The 14,327-nt window shown below is 42.2% G+C and overlaps 1 protein-coding gene across 1 annotated transcript; it reads right to left on the bottom strand.

The window, feature by feature from the left end:
• Positions 1-1,443: 1,443 nt before the first annotated feature.
• On the bottom strand, positions 1,444-13,261 carry ralba (v-ral simian leukemia viral oncogene homolog Ba (ras related)). Its single transcript, XM_056436373.1, has 5 exons — positions 13,155-13,261; positions 5,230-5,437; positions 4,083-4,291; positions 3,138-3,315; positions 1,444-3,041 (listed from the first exon to the last, which is right to left on the bottom strand). The coding sequence occupies exons 2-5, from the start codon at positions 5,401-5,403 to the stop codon at positions 2,919-2,921; spliced, it is 684 nt and encodes a 227-aa protein (XP_056292348.1). The 5' UTR covers positions 5,404-5,437; positions 13,155-13,261; the 3' UTR covers positions 1,444-2,918.
• Between the last annotated feature and the right edge of the window lie 1,066 nt (positions 13,262-14,327).

The raw sequence follows: 14,327 nt of genomic DNA, 5'->3' as shown, positions 1-14,327 counted from the left end.
ACGAGGGTGACTCAGAGGACGGGGGCCCCCTCTCCAGAATGATAAAAGACCCGAGAGTGCGCCTGCGACACTGCATCGGTCATTAGACTGGCTCACTTTGCCCTTTCATATATTTCTAAATAAGTGCCTTCCTGCGGGTTTAACGGACCACCTAATCTGCCTACTTAGAGGTGCAGGGGGAGAATGGAAATGCAGAGAGGTGAATGTCAGGCAGGTAAATGTGCTTATCAGAGCTGTGACATGTTTAGCTCCTCCGGTGGAAATGCTGCTACAGGCTTTCAGACCCAGTAGGTTTCATATAAACTGGGGAGGGATTAGTTTGTGTATATAAATACACACGAGGCATGCACTACATGTGGCAGCCATTACGGTTGCAGGTTTAAATCCCCACAGCAATTCTCCCTGCACTCCCCTCTTTAAAAGGTGAGCACTACATTTGAGATGTCTCCTGGGGTTTTCCTGTATGATCAATAATTGTAACTATACCATTCTCTCCAAAAGACCAGGGAAGTAACAGCCTTATCTGCGATGCTTTTAAATTGCAAACACAGGAAATAACGGACAGTTGCTGTGAGGACATGAGGGAGTCCACACTAAAGGGGACGTGATGCTGAAATAGTGCTGGAAAACATGGACGTTTCATTCCCAGTAGATTATTCTGCCAAATACAAACACAGCAAATCATCCATCCCTCAAGGATAAAGCAGAGTACGGAAACTACAAACTAATTTTTAAGTGAGAAAGACACAAATAGGTCCCTATAGAAATACTACGGGATATATATATATATGCACTTTTTAAACATGACACACTAACTACTTTCTCATGTTTAGTCATTGGAGGACATACAGACTAAAAGTCAGTGGGAAGACTCTTGTGCCATCCTTCGTAAGAACCATATTTTTGAAGTGACATACGGTTGGTCTTTGTCTGGTGATGTATTCAACCCTGTTTCCAAGTTGTGAAATGGGTTTCTGATCCAGCCAAGGCCCGGGGGTTCAGCAATGAGAGTCCATGACTGGTTCATCTCGAGGGTGGCATTACACTCATCCTGCCATGTAAGATAAGCCTAGAAGGGTAATCAAATATGTGGAAGAATATCACATCACACTCCTGAAAAACAGACCGTTGGCACTCATTTCTAGATGGCAGAGAAACAATCAATGCAAAGTGAGTAACTGCCACCTTTTTTTTCTTTTCTTCACTAAACTGGGAGAGAGAATGCCTAAAGGGGAACAACAAATGACAACCATAACATTTCACTTCAGTGGCAATACGAAAGTAACTGTGCATAAGTAGTGAGAGTAGTTTGTTTACCACCAGCGGCCAGCAGAGGGCGATATGCAGCATCGAGTCAACTGGTGGGACCAGAGTCACAGAACCAAAGTGAGGATAGCTCAGTGTGACATGAATACATTCAAAATAATGTCCAGTACTTACAAAGAAAAGAAAAAAGCATTTATTCGGCAACACTCCCACACAGCAGCAGGAAGTGAACGAAAAAAGGAGGGTTACAAACAAGGGTTTAGGCAGTGGTAAAAACATCTTGTTCACTGTAGCACTTGATTCAACAACAGTTCAGAAGTTGGCACCCTCTTCAAAGCTTCACTTAGACACAGAAAAGTAGTAGGATTTTCTGGTGAATGCGCACACACACACACACACTCAAGTTAATAAGCATACACACAGTACATCCACAAACATTGACTTTGTGATTTTGTTGGCACAAATTGTTTATAAATCTCCAGCACGAGGCAAGAAGTCTACTTCTTAGGTATTGGCAATGTAGTGCATGTTATTAAAAAGACAAACGTATAAAAAGAAAAATGAAGAATAAGACGTGATTGATTATAATGCCATCGTGGACCAGAATCATGATGGCCTGCTGGATTGTCAACACCTGCCTCACAGTACAGACTGAACATTTCAACAGTCATGTAAAACAGGAAGTAATCCGCGATGCGAGAAGGGTCACACTAGTGACCACATGACCACCTTCTATTCACAGCCTCAGGATATCTAACAATAATATAGATCTAAAGGAAGCTCTGGGAGCTAAGAGATAAATTATCTCATCATACATTTGTTTTACAATCAACCAAAGATATTATCTGGCTTCAGTCCTCCTGAACCACTGCAAAGAATCTTCTGGGTGGATTTGCAGTCATCATATGAAGGGCTGATCCCCCCGTTTGACAACGAGTCGTCTCACTGCTACGGTTCTTCTGTGGTCAGAAAATGATAACTCCTTGGATGACCCAAAACAAAAAACACGGCAGCCTCGAGGGCTGAACAATGAAAACGTTTGAAGCTTCCCGTTTCAACAGCCACTCCAAAAACGCTCTCCAGTCGTCATGACGAGAGTCTGGACAGACGAATGAATGAGCAAACATCTTCAACAGACATGACATGAAGTGTCATCATTAATGATTACAAAGGACAGACAGCAGCATTTGAGTTTCTTGTAAATTGATGGACAGAGATTCAGGGGATCTATACTAAAGGCTAAGAATTACGCAGGTTAAGATTTAGAGCAGGTAAAGAAATGAATAGCGCTGTTAACTTGACAAAGACTTAACAATTGTGGCGTAAAACACACTGAAGCAAAGTCAAGGGCAGTTTGGGCGCTGAGTTTAACAGTGGAGAATGTCTCAAGCAGCCAAGTTAGTGTCAGTGGCAGTTTGGTCGTTGGCTTCCTGCAGCCAGTCATTCACAACAGTGGTTATCTTCCAATGGAACAGAGACTCAGATTTCATTCATAAAAAAATAAAAATATTGTTGAGATTGTTCTAAACACCAAACTAAACCCAATTATGGAAAGAAAAGAAGGGATAACATTTCATTTGAATGGCAAGGACGCTCTGCTTCGTTCACCAGCTTAACAGTGGCGTTGTGGATTATTTCGGTCCATGCGGGGTTCAAAGTAAACAGCATCTTTCTTTGAAGCTCTTCTTGTTCTTTTTGTTTTTTCCTTTTCCATTTTTGTCTTTGTTTTCTGACATCTTCTTGCCTCGTACTTCGCGCATCAGGTCAAAGAATACCTGGGGGGAAAAAATTATAAAATCAACTAAGCACACTTCTGAACTTCAAAATACACACATGTATAGTTGTGCAGTGTGATGTGCGCGTTGACGCACCTTGTCGACGTTGGCCCTGGTTTTGGCTGATGTCTCGACGTACTGGACTCCCCACTCCTCGGCCTTCCCTCGAGCCTCATCCACAGATACCTGCCGACGCTCCTCCAGGTCGGACTTGTTCCCGACCACAAGGATCGGGATCTTGTCCTCTTCCGCCTTCACCCGCAAGATCTGCTCCCTGCCGACAGCATACGTTATGTCATTTCAGCCGTTCTCCTTGTGCAAATAACACAATCAAACAAGGGATGTTTCAAACAACTAATTTCCCTGATGTTTAAACGGAAGTTAAAATGTAGGAAAACAGACATTAGAGTCAGAATTGAGCACAATATAACCTCTGAGGTTAAACAGAGGAGGTGGTGGCAGTGGTCCAAGTCCAGCACTCCAGTAACAGCTAAGACGGCATATGTCAAGACGCAATGCAAATGTGAACATTAATAAATAATAAGTTTAACCAACTCGTATTTCTGGGGGAAATCCAGTAATAAATCCCTGTAAATAAAGATTTTACAGATGTCTCAAGAAACTGAACCTTTTTAAGAAGATCATGTTTTTTTGTTTTGTTTTTCTCCTTGTTTTCATCTTATGTAAAAAAAAAAAACATCATTTGTATATTTTCTTTTTGTAAAATAATATTTTCAGCATAACAAACTGTAAATGCAATTTCACTACAAATATTCTGTAAACATATTTTTTTGTTAATAAAAAAAAAATCCCCCCAAAAAAAAATGATCATGTTATTTCGTAATGTATTATTAATTCTTTGTTTTCAGGTAATCCTGTTGTCAAAAGAAACCCTTGAAAGAGCTTAAAACATGTCCTAACGTACAGCATTCAATGTGTCAAATAATGATTCCAACACAGATATTTTAACATTAACATACATTTCACATTAATATTATTTGTGGGTCCCACACAGAGACAGATGTGGGCGGGACACAGTACCTGAACTCCACAGTGGCCGAGAAGGACTCTTGCTCTGTGATGGAGAACACCAGCAGGAAGCCCTCCCCGCTGCGGAAATAGTTGTCCCTGATGGCAGCGTAGTCCTCCTGGCCGGCTGTGTCCAGAATGTCGATCTGGACCTCCTCCCCATCCAGAACCACCTTCTTCCTGTAGCTGTCTGCCTTGGTGGGCTCGTAGTCCTCCACAAACTGGAGGTGAAAATATACATTTCTTTTGGCGATTCTGAAGCGCAAAACACGCTAGAACTTATTTCAATGTGAATGAGGCTTCAGGAGTTCTTTGTCGGCAGCCGCCGGTTGAAATAGAAACGCGTCTGAGCCGCCTGGTGGACAGCAGACGAGGGACACATGTCAGCTGACGCTCGGTCGCAGAGACGATCTCTGCCCTCCATCGAGGGTTGTCGTTACAGTAAACAACATAAATGGTCGCGCACATAATGGACTCAAGAGAAGTCTTCTTTGTACACGACTCCCTGTGAACCTTCTCGTGGTGTCGGAGCCCCTCTTGATTCCTATTATCACGCGCTTACTTCCACGTAACAGATAACAGCTTCACTGTTTTCTGAAACATTTCTGCATCAAACACTTCTTGCAATTGTTTCACATTATTGTTCTATTGGCGAGCCACTAGGACGCCTTTAGACGTGAAACTTACAGAGGACTTGCTGACAGTCAACATGTTTAGCAAAAGGCGATATCCGTCTAGATAACAACACGGGATGAAAACATTTTTTAACTAGAATGGGCACTCGGTCGAGCGCATACCTTCGCATATCACTAGATTGGGCATTGAATTATGAACATTTTGGCATTAGTTGCATGACAATTGGATACAATTCGACCGTGCTATGGTAAAAAGAAGATGTTGACCTTTTCATGACCTTGACCTTTGACCCCAACATCTGATCAAATGGTCCCCGGATAATAACCAATCATCCCACCAAATATCATGCGATTCGGTTTAATACTTTTGGACTTATGCGAATAACACGCATACAAATAAATACACGGCGATCAAAACATAACCTTCCGCATTTTCAATGCGAAGGTAAAAAGTGAACTTATGACAAGTGGCCTGTGCTGACTGACGAAGCCCAAACTTCCCCATCTCCTGTGTGCCGACTCACCTCATCGTACATGAACTGCAGGGTGAGGGCCGACTTCCCCACGCCGCCACTTCCCACCATGATCACCTTATGCAGCGCCAGGGAGCTCTGGTTTTTACTTTTACCGGTCGCCATCACTGGATTCTTCTTGGTGTATCTTTCACACACTCGCACACACACACCACACCCACGCATACACCTCCTCTGCAACCAGACACTCGGCCAAATCCTGCGGATGACAAAAGTGGAAACGTGTCAATATGTAGAGTAAATAACCTCCATCAGTGTGAGGACGGACGACAGTGACTCAACCGCTTCCACCACGACAGTCGCTTGCTGTGCCGAGGCGCTCGGCTTTCCTCCAGCTTTTCCTCCAGCTCATCCCGACCCCCACCCTTCCCATTAAAGTGCCAAATTGCCTCATCATGAATGCTCGAACTTTATAAAGTCTGCCATCAAAAGCTCGTTTTAGCTGATCGGAAGTAATGAAGCCATCATTCTCCACTGCAAGAGGGCATTTAGGAAAGCATTAAAACAGGTTATGTGCTAACCTCGTTAAAAAGAAAAAGGAGATGTCGTTGGCCATCTATCTGCACTCGATGGGCCCTGCCCCGAGAAGGTGAAAGCTCAGTCAATTGCTTTCACCTGACTTCCGTATCTTATGTCTCTGTCGGACACATCGTGACGCGTTGAGCTGCTTGGCTGCCGTGTCGGAGCGTGTCACATGTGCACAGAAGCCACCAGTGTGTCATCCGTAGAGCCGTCTGTAGAGTTCAAGAGGGTTGTTGCAGACCAACAATGGAAGTTAGCATGACACTGGTTCTCACAACAAAAGGCCACTGGGATTGTTTCCATTGGGTTTTGGATCACGGCAGCAAATACACTTTGTGGCAAACAAAGGTTTATGATACTTACACATGTTGTCCTGCAAAATATTTACTTTTATTGTGGTAAAGCAATCAGCAGGAAGCTAATGTCAGGCTATAGACGAACGATACCACAGCCGCATGAGCGTCCATAAAGCAGTGATGGCGGACTAGAGAGCATTACGGCGCTCTGGAGTCTCGTTTAGCCACTTGTAGGGAGCCGCCATCTCAGACTCAAAAGCTTCGAATTCACAGGAGAGGAATCTACTGACCCATTTCATTTAGTTGAATAAAACGTTAACATCTCTGAAGCTCGTGTTAACCACAGACCTCAAAGCCATTAAAAAAGCACCTTCAGTCTGACGTGAGGGAACCAGAAGGGCAAAACATGTGAAGAACGACTTCCAGGGTCTAGGAATCCAACAATCAACTCTCTATTGCCGGTGTTCTCCACCGAGACTACAAGTGCCATTTTGGTTCTTACATCTTTAACCACAAGATCAAATTTAGGTTTGATAGGTTTACTCCAGAGGCAGCCCTGTGGTCGTATTGCAAAGATATTAAGAATAGTTATAGCTGTATCAGCAGACATAACCATAAACAACTAGAACTGCACGCGGTAGAGCGCATACCTTCGCATATCACAAGATAGGGCGTTGAATTATGAACATTTTGGCATTAGTTGCATGCCAATTGAATATAAAAAAGAAGATTTTTACCTTTTTCATGACCTTGACCTTTGACCCGATTGATCCCAAAATCTAATCAAATGGTCCCCGGATAATAACCAATCATCCCACCAAATTTCATGCGGTGAAATTCGGTTTAATATTTTTTTACTTATGCGAATAACACGCACGCACGCATACAAATACACGGCGATCAAATCATTACCGTCCGCATTTTCAATGCGAAGGTAATGATTGGATATCGTCAGCAACTTCAATACTGAGCATCCGGAGTTTGACTGGACCGGAACACTGCAAAGAACACATTCACGAGCAGCCAATGATGGAAGGTCAAATGATCATTTAATCCTTCAAAAACAAGGTCTGGCATTTTTGTTTTCTTTGTAATGGTCAATAGTTGTGAGCAAATAATAGAGCAGACAAAAGTTACATCTTAGGCCACCGAGACTCCCAAAATGTTTCCGGGAGATCAACCTAAGAGCCAATATCCTGTTTTGCTTATGATGCAGCAGACGTCTAGGGCAATCACTTCCTGTGGATGAGCCGACTGACTGACCCCTACTGCCTTCCGTCCGATGATCAATACGACGTCCAGCTTTCTTCAGTTGACCTGCAGCCATCTACAATGTCAGATGCAAACAGAAACACAAATCTTTCCGCAGACCAAATCCATTAATTGGACAAATAAATCCATTAATTTGTCAAATGCACACAGTGTGAAAGCAACTGAGGAAGGTATCCTGCCAACCCGTCTGCCATCCATCCCATACGACTCATTACTGATGCATCAATGGCACCAAACTTGTTCCTTTACAATCTTTCACCATATTAATTGATCTCCATCTGAGATAGAAAACATTCACCCTGATAGCATTATTCACAATCTGCTCTAGCCCGACATTTCACTGCAGCTAATACAGTGAGAAGAGTGTGCACTGAGAGTCAACCCGACAAAGCAGAGGGAACACATTCCTGCTGATGGCAGAAGAAGAAAAAACCTCCGACTTCCAACTCTGGTGGGATTGTATTGTGTTTTCACATCAAGGCTTTTCTTGTCAAATTAAAGATAGTGTCAAAACATCACAGGTGCCCATGAAACCATCTTAAAGTCCTGTTCGTATTGCAAACTCCTTGTGGATGTAGATTTACAATTTCTACATACATGAGCAATTGCACAGATGAGCGTGTGCTGCAACATCGTCCCATGGCTGAGGGGAACATGCGCTTTGCATCGAATGAACCTCAACGTAAGCATGCCAGCCAGAGTGCTGTGATGACTATGGACACTGAGGAAGTGGCACCACGGAGCCACTGATCTGGGCTCTTCCTGTCTTTGTTATGAGTAACAAGACCAGCTCATAGGAAGGAAACGCGCCACACACACACCTTCTGAAAGAACATATGACAAACTCAGCACTTATGCATAGGGGTCACCATCTTAATTATTTTACACACACACACACTTTTTTTACCAGCTGCAATTCACCACGAGGAGCTTGACGCATTCTAATGGAAAGCATTGGCAAAAATAATTAATATTTAGGCCTGACCCACATATGGAGGTGGAGTCTGCTTGGTGGTCGTCCTCTTTGAGGGGGTGCGATGGAGAGGGAGGGATAGAGTCTAAAACACCACTCTGGTTGCTAAGCTCCTGAAATAGAGATGCCACCAGTGTACTGAGGGCTACAGGAAGTCATGAGGAGTCCCTTCTGAGATTGGGCCAGTGTTCCCTTCTTGCTCATCTTCACACATGAATGCTCCAATATGATCCAGGACTCAGACAGATCCTAATAAAGGATTACAGCAAGCAGATAGAGCCAAAGAGTCACGTTGATGCGACCACGCCTTGCACGTAGTTCATTTACCTCAAGTAGAACATGACCTCCGATCACCTCCTGTATGCTTCGGCTGGTTCCACTCACATCCGTCACACACATTGATCTCAATGCTTGTAATATTCTCGATAAATTGAAATGGTTCAGTAAGGTGGCGCTCTCTTCCTTCAGGTTTCACGTGTAAATAAACTCGTTCACATGTGCAGAAGTTAAGATTTAAATGGTGCCAAAAGAAAAGAGAGAAAGTTGATTCAACATGAGGTCGTGCGATACATTCCCGATACAGACACAGATTCCACTCCGTGCCGAGTAGAACAAGTGAAATTGGGTGCGTGTTTGTAAATCCAGGACATCGGAGCCAAAGTTGCAGAGACCCTGATGACCCTCTCTGCATTCCTGAGGACGCAGGGGTGTCTCTCCCGTCAGTGGGTCAACCGAGTCAACCAAAACAATCTGGTCTCGGGTGGGTGTGGTTGAATTGAAACACTGATGTTGCAATGGGAGTATCCAACAGATGTGACCGGATGTTATGTCATTTGGCATACAAGTCCACTCACAAATATTTTCAAAAACAGATCATTAGAGCTCAGCTGCCAGAAATGGACACAACTCCCTCCCTAAAGCACAAGCTGCAAACCTCCGTCTGTGTCTCATCACACTTTTACCACTCAACTGAAAACGTTTTTCATTTGTACTCCAGAGTTTTTATTGTAATCTATTATATTTTTGCACAATTCAAAAACCTAACCAATAATATCACAGAACATGAGGAAGCAGAAAGCCCACTGGACGTATTTGAAGCCTCCACCTGAATAATAATAACATGTCAGAAGAGTAGAGAACATAAAATGAATATGCATACGGTATGACAATGTAATAATATTGACAATGTATTTTTTACATATGATATATAATAACAATATCAATAGGGCTGACTGGCTCCTTTGCTTCTGGACAGCTGCCCATCTTAACTAGTCGTAACCAAGACTCTGTGGAGAAACAATATAACCTCTATTTAAGTCATCTCATACATGAGGTGTGTGTAAGAATGGGCCTTCTGTAACACAAAGCAACGGGGCTGTAAGATAAGATGCTTTGTTTATCGCATAATGATGCACAATTAAACAACAAATCACAGATGTGTTGTATAGAGATGCAGCAGTTAATAGAGGCCACTGCCAGTGGAGATGAGGAAAGACGGTATAAAAGCAGCAAAGAGGAAACTCTCAGAAAGCCACCCTCGATGCATACTAACAACCCTCGGTCAGGGGAGTGCACAGAGGAGCCTTTGATGAACTAAATCCTCTCTGTGGTTCAATCCTTCGTACTTCAGCAACACTTTGTGAGCTGCTTATTAAAATTCAGCTCCAGTCTAAAAAACATTTCCCCTTTTTTAAAATGCAGAACTACGACTCGGGCTAACTATCACACCGTGTTGTGGAACTGTACAGAGCAAATGCATCCACGATAACATTGTGATGCAAAAGCTTTTTTTGGGGGGGGGGGGGGGGGTCTAGCATTTAAGACACAACTAATATCCTCTATCCTCTCCGCAGCCGACCCTGGTGATCCTATCCAAACATTCATGACTTTCCCATTAAGCATTCCACTGCATTGGATCAGTTTGTTTTACTTAAGTAAACAAGAGGGGGAGAAATAATTCTCCTCTGTAGATGCGGAGGAAGACCGGGCTTTAGCATACATTTTGTCAGATGCTGGGATGTTGTCGGTATCCCCGGTTTAACAACAGCTCCCTTCACTGTCCAGCGGTCACACATTCCTCAGGCATGATTCATAGCTGACATCCACACATACATGTATAAACCTCCCTGCTGGCAGGAAGCAGACACTTGATAGGTATGCATCGACATCACCATCTCCAGCACATAATCTCACTTTTAAAGTCCAGTAAAAGAAAAGAGAAAAAAAGCCTTACAGCAGAAGTTAAACCCTTTCATTCCACTTCCAAAGCAAAAACCATGAGCAGATGTGTTTCTGGGTCCTGTGAAGAGCTCAGGTCAGTCAGGGAGTCTCATCGGGAAGCCTGATAAGAAAAGCAGATGGACCTCTTTGATACGAGCGGAATAAGTTGGATCCAAAATGAGGGAAAACAGGTCTTGCATATAACGCTTGTCAATTCTGACAAGTAGCAGTAGAACAGGAAGAACCTGAGGGATTAACATTAAGACAAACATTTCAGTGGAAAGGAGCATATTCGGAGCGACATGGATAAACATCCCGACGGTGAGAAGGGATGAATGCAGAGCCAGCTCTGCGGCATTCACAAGACCTTTCTCCACCTCTGATGTTATTTGCTTGCAGTTTGTCTAAAGCTATGCAGAGCTCTATCTTTCCCAGAATTACAATCACAACCAGTTGTGTTGTTGTTTGCATTTCAAGCAGCTAAAATGTTGATCAAAGTCAATCAAGCCACTGATCTCTTTCATTAATTTCAATGTCACTGGAAAGTTTTCAGTCGCAGCATTTTCTTAAACAATTAATTATGCCACGTTGGGAAGGAATGAAACGATACTCGACAGGTACAAATGTTATCAGCCAAAACAAAAGTACCAAAAGAAAACAATTCACCACTAAAACACGGCAAAACAATTCCTAAATCCGTTTCCCTGATTGTAACTCAAAGAATCAGGGTGTTCACAAGAGGAAGTTGACGGCATGTCATTCTAGACTTGTTAACTGTGCTATTCAATGTCACTGACTTCTACAAACTCAAACTGGCTACACACAAGAGAAGACTTCAAATGCAACAGCTTATTTCACTGACCTAGACATGTTGGCACATCACTCTACCCAAGAATGCTCCCTTCCTTAGGAACCAGTGATCCCACTCAAATTACCATTGTCCTCCAAGGCGTCGGACCGTTTAGACCTGTGGGATTGAGCACGGTGTGTATGTTCTGCAGAGCAAACTCCCGGTGAGCATCAGCTCATGGTTGTTTGCTGTGTGTGAGAGCAGCATGCCATGTTTACTCCGTGACCTTCATGTATGTTGCGGTGAGTAAATCAAACAACCTGTAGCAGGTCAAAGATGCAGTCGTACCACTCGGCTCTCTTTGGCTATTGAAGGGGAAGACTGAGTTTCAATATGTACCTTGGACTCCACCACAAGACGTGCTACCATTAATTCGGATTTAACAATTCAGCAGATATTCAAAGTCCCAAGAGGATCAGTGGTTTCAAGATTGAAACCTGCAATACAATATGAGAATAATCAAGAAGTAATCCATATACATATAAACCACCTTTCCTGTTAATCATATTATATCATGAAGCAAGTGATTGCATCGAGCCACATTCATCAAACTTATTGTCTCAGTTCTGTGAGATCTGTTAATGATAAACTGACTTTGGTTAGGGATTAATATTGCCCAAGGGGTGCAACATATAGTCCTCTGATAAAAGCAGTGACTATAATTATTTCACTGCATGTATTGGAATAAATTACTGGACACATCTGGAGTGGAGCACATCCCTACCGACTGCATCTTTCAACCACCAAATCCTGTATTTATTCAGCAGAGGATAAAGTAGTAGAGATGATAAAACCGCCTGTTAAAGCATTTTTCTAGGTCTTAATGACCCTCGAGACGCATGAATCTGGATGATGAATTACAATTGTCTTTTCCCCCTGATACCAAAAAGGACTATTATTAATGAGATCGAGCTATTGAGTGTATTGCTTTGCAAACACTATCCTAACCTAACCTTAACCTGTCTGAGGACAAAACAAAGGCAGAAGTAACCACAACAGTCACTGCTCAACACCAATAACACGTGGGCCACTCCGCATTTGCTGACGGTTGTGAATAACGTGAACAGAAGAAAACACGAGTCGTCCCGCTTGGGTGTGTCATGTTCTCAGGAGGGAGGCGACTTTTCAGAAAATACCCATTGGTGTAACGTTAATTAATGACGGGAATAGCATTACAACACCTCGCTAATTGTATCTAGAGCTCATCCCTGCATAATATTAGCTCCACTAAACTCCCCCCAACAGCACCGAGGTTATCTATCAAAACGCGTATGAAAAGGGAACTTAGCAGCACGAGTTTACAACAGTAACAGCAGCTGTCATCAACACAAACATGGACTTTGGCAATGAGACGACGGTGTTTTTATAACCATAGCAGTGCAAACACACACGCTCTTTTCATTCATTCAGAAATAAAGACAATTTAATTAGTGCCAAAATAAACGTTATCCACATCGAGCTGAACTAAAACACAGTGACTGGTAACGCTAGCTAACATTAAAGATAATTCATTCGCGATTGTTAACGTTAGCGTGATGTTGTACCCGTCAAGAGGCATAACATACATGACACACAAACTACCACACTAGGTTAAAGCCACACTTGTTATCAGCGAAGTTGAAGCCGACAGGAATGAGGAGTGTATTTGAACGCATCGCCGATAAACGGTCACCTATAACGTTAGGTCCGTTGATCGCCTTGCTTTAAAACAGGTGTGGTACTTTGTGACCGTGGAAATAAACACAGTTATTCAACTGCATTGAAATATGTTATGAAGGCTTACCAAAGCAAGAGTTTGTATTTCTGCCCTTCGGTTTATGTTATCTTGATGGCTGCATTAATAGAGCATGTCGGGGCATTGGCTTCTCCAAATGCTAACCGCTCCTGCAACAAAAGCCCCACCTTCCGGAAGTAAAAACTACGTACGACCGGATGTAACGTCATCGTCCAACAATCGCCTGTCGTCTTTTGTTTAGATTTTCACCAAAGCAATATAACGTGGAATTTTGCGTGTCGTACAATTGACCTGTCCAATGAAACAAATAAAAAATAATACTAAATAAGTAATTTAATTGTAATGTCTAGAAATCCAAACACAGGACGAGCTGTGTGGCACCAAATGTGTTTGTTATCGGTCTTAAATGCTCGTTAATTCCTGTTTTGTCTCATCGAAACAAAAAAAACTATTCGTTAAATTAGATACATGTAAGCGATTTTTATATTTGAGAAGGTGGAACCAGTACAATTGTGCTTAAAACTAAATATTTTTATTTAATTTTGATCAAAATCGTTATATTAGAGATGTTGGAAATGAATTAATACATATAATGGTACAATATATATAGTTTCTAAAACACAGTATCACAGATGGTAAAATGGTTAGTTGTGATGTAGAAGTGACTAAATATAACACCACTGATATGTTTTCAACACAATACAATTACACTACCGTTCAAAAGTTTGGGATCACCCAGACAATTTTGTGTCTTCCATGAAAAATCACACTTTTATTTATCAAATGAATATAAAATATAGTCAAGACATTGACAAGGTTAGAAATAATGATTAATATTTGAAATATTAATTTTGTTCTACAAACTTCAAGCTCAAAGGAAGGCCAGTTGTATAGCTTATATCACCAGCATAACTGTTTTCAGCTGTGCTAACATAATTGCACGGGTTTTCTAATCAGACATTAGTCTTCTAAGGCGATTAGCAAACACAATGTACCATTAGAACACTGGAGTGATAGTTGCTGTAAATGGGCCTCTATACACCTATGGAGATATTTCATTAGAAACCAGACACTTCCACCTAGAATAGTCATTTACCACATTAACAATGTAGAGTGTATTTCTGATTAATTTAATGTTATCTTTATTGAAAAAACAGTGCTTTTCTTTGAAAAATAAAGTCATTTCTAAGTGATCCCAAACTTTTGAACGGTAGTGTATAT

Source organism: Pseudoliparis swirei, chromosome 2 (genome assembly GCF_029220125.1).
Source record: "Pseudoliparis swirei isolate HS2019 ecotype Mariana Trench chromosome 2, NWPU_hadal_v1, whole genome shotgun sequence".
In the NCBI taxonomy this organism is placed as follows: Eukaryota; Metazoa; Chordata; class Actinopteri; order Perciformes; family Liparidae; genus Pseudoliparis; species Pseudoliparis swirei.
This window is presented reverse-complemented; position numbering and strand designations above follow the sequence as displayed.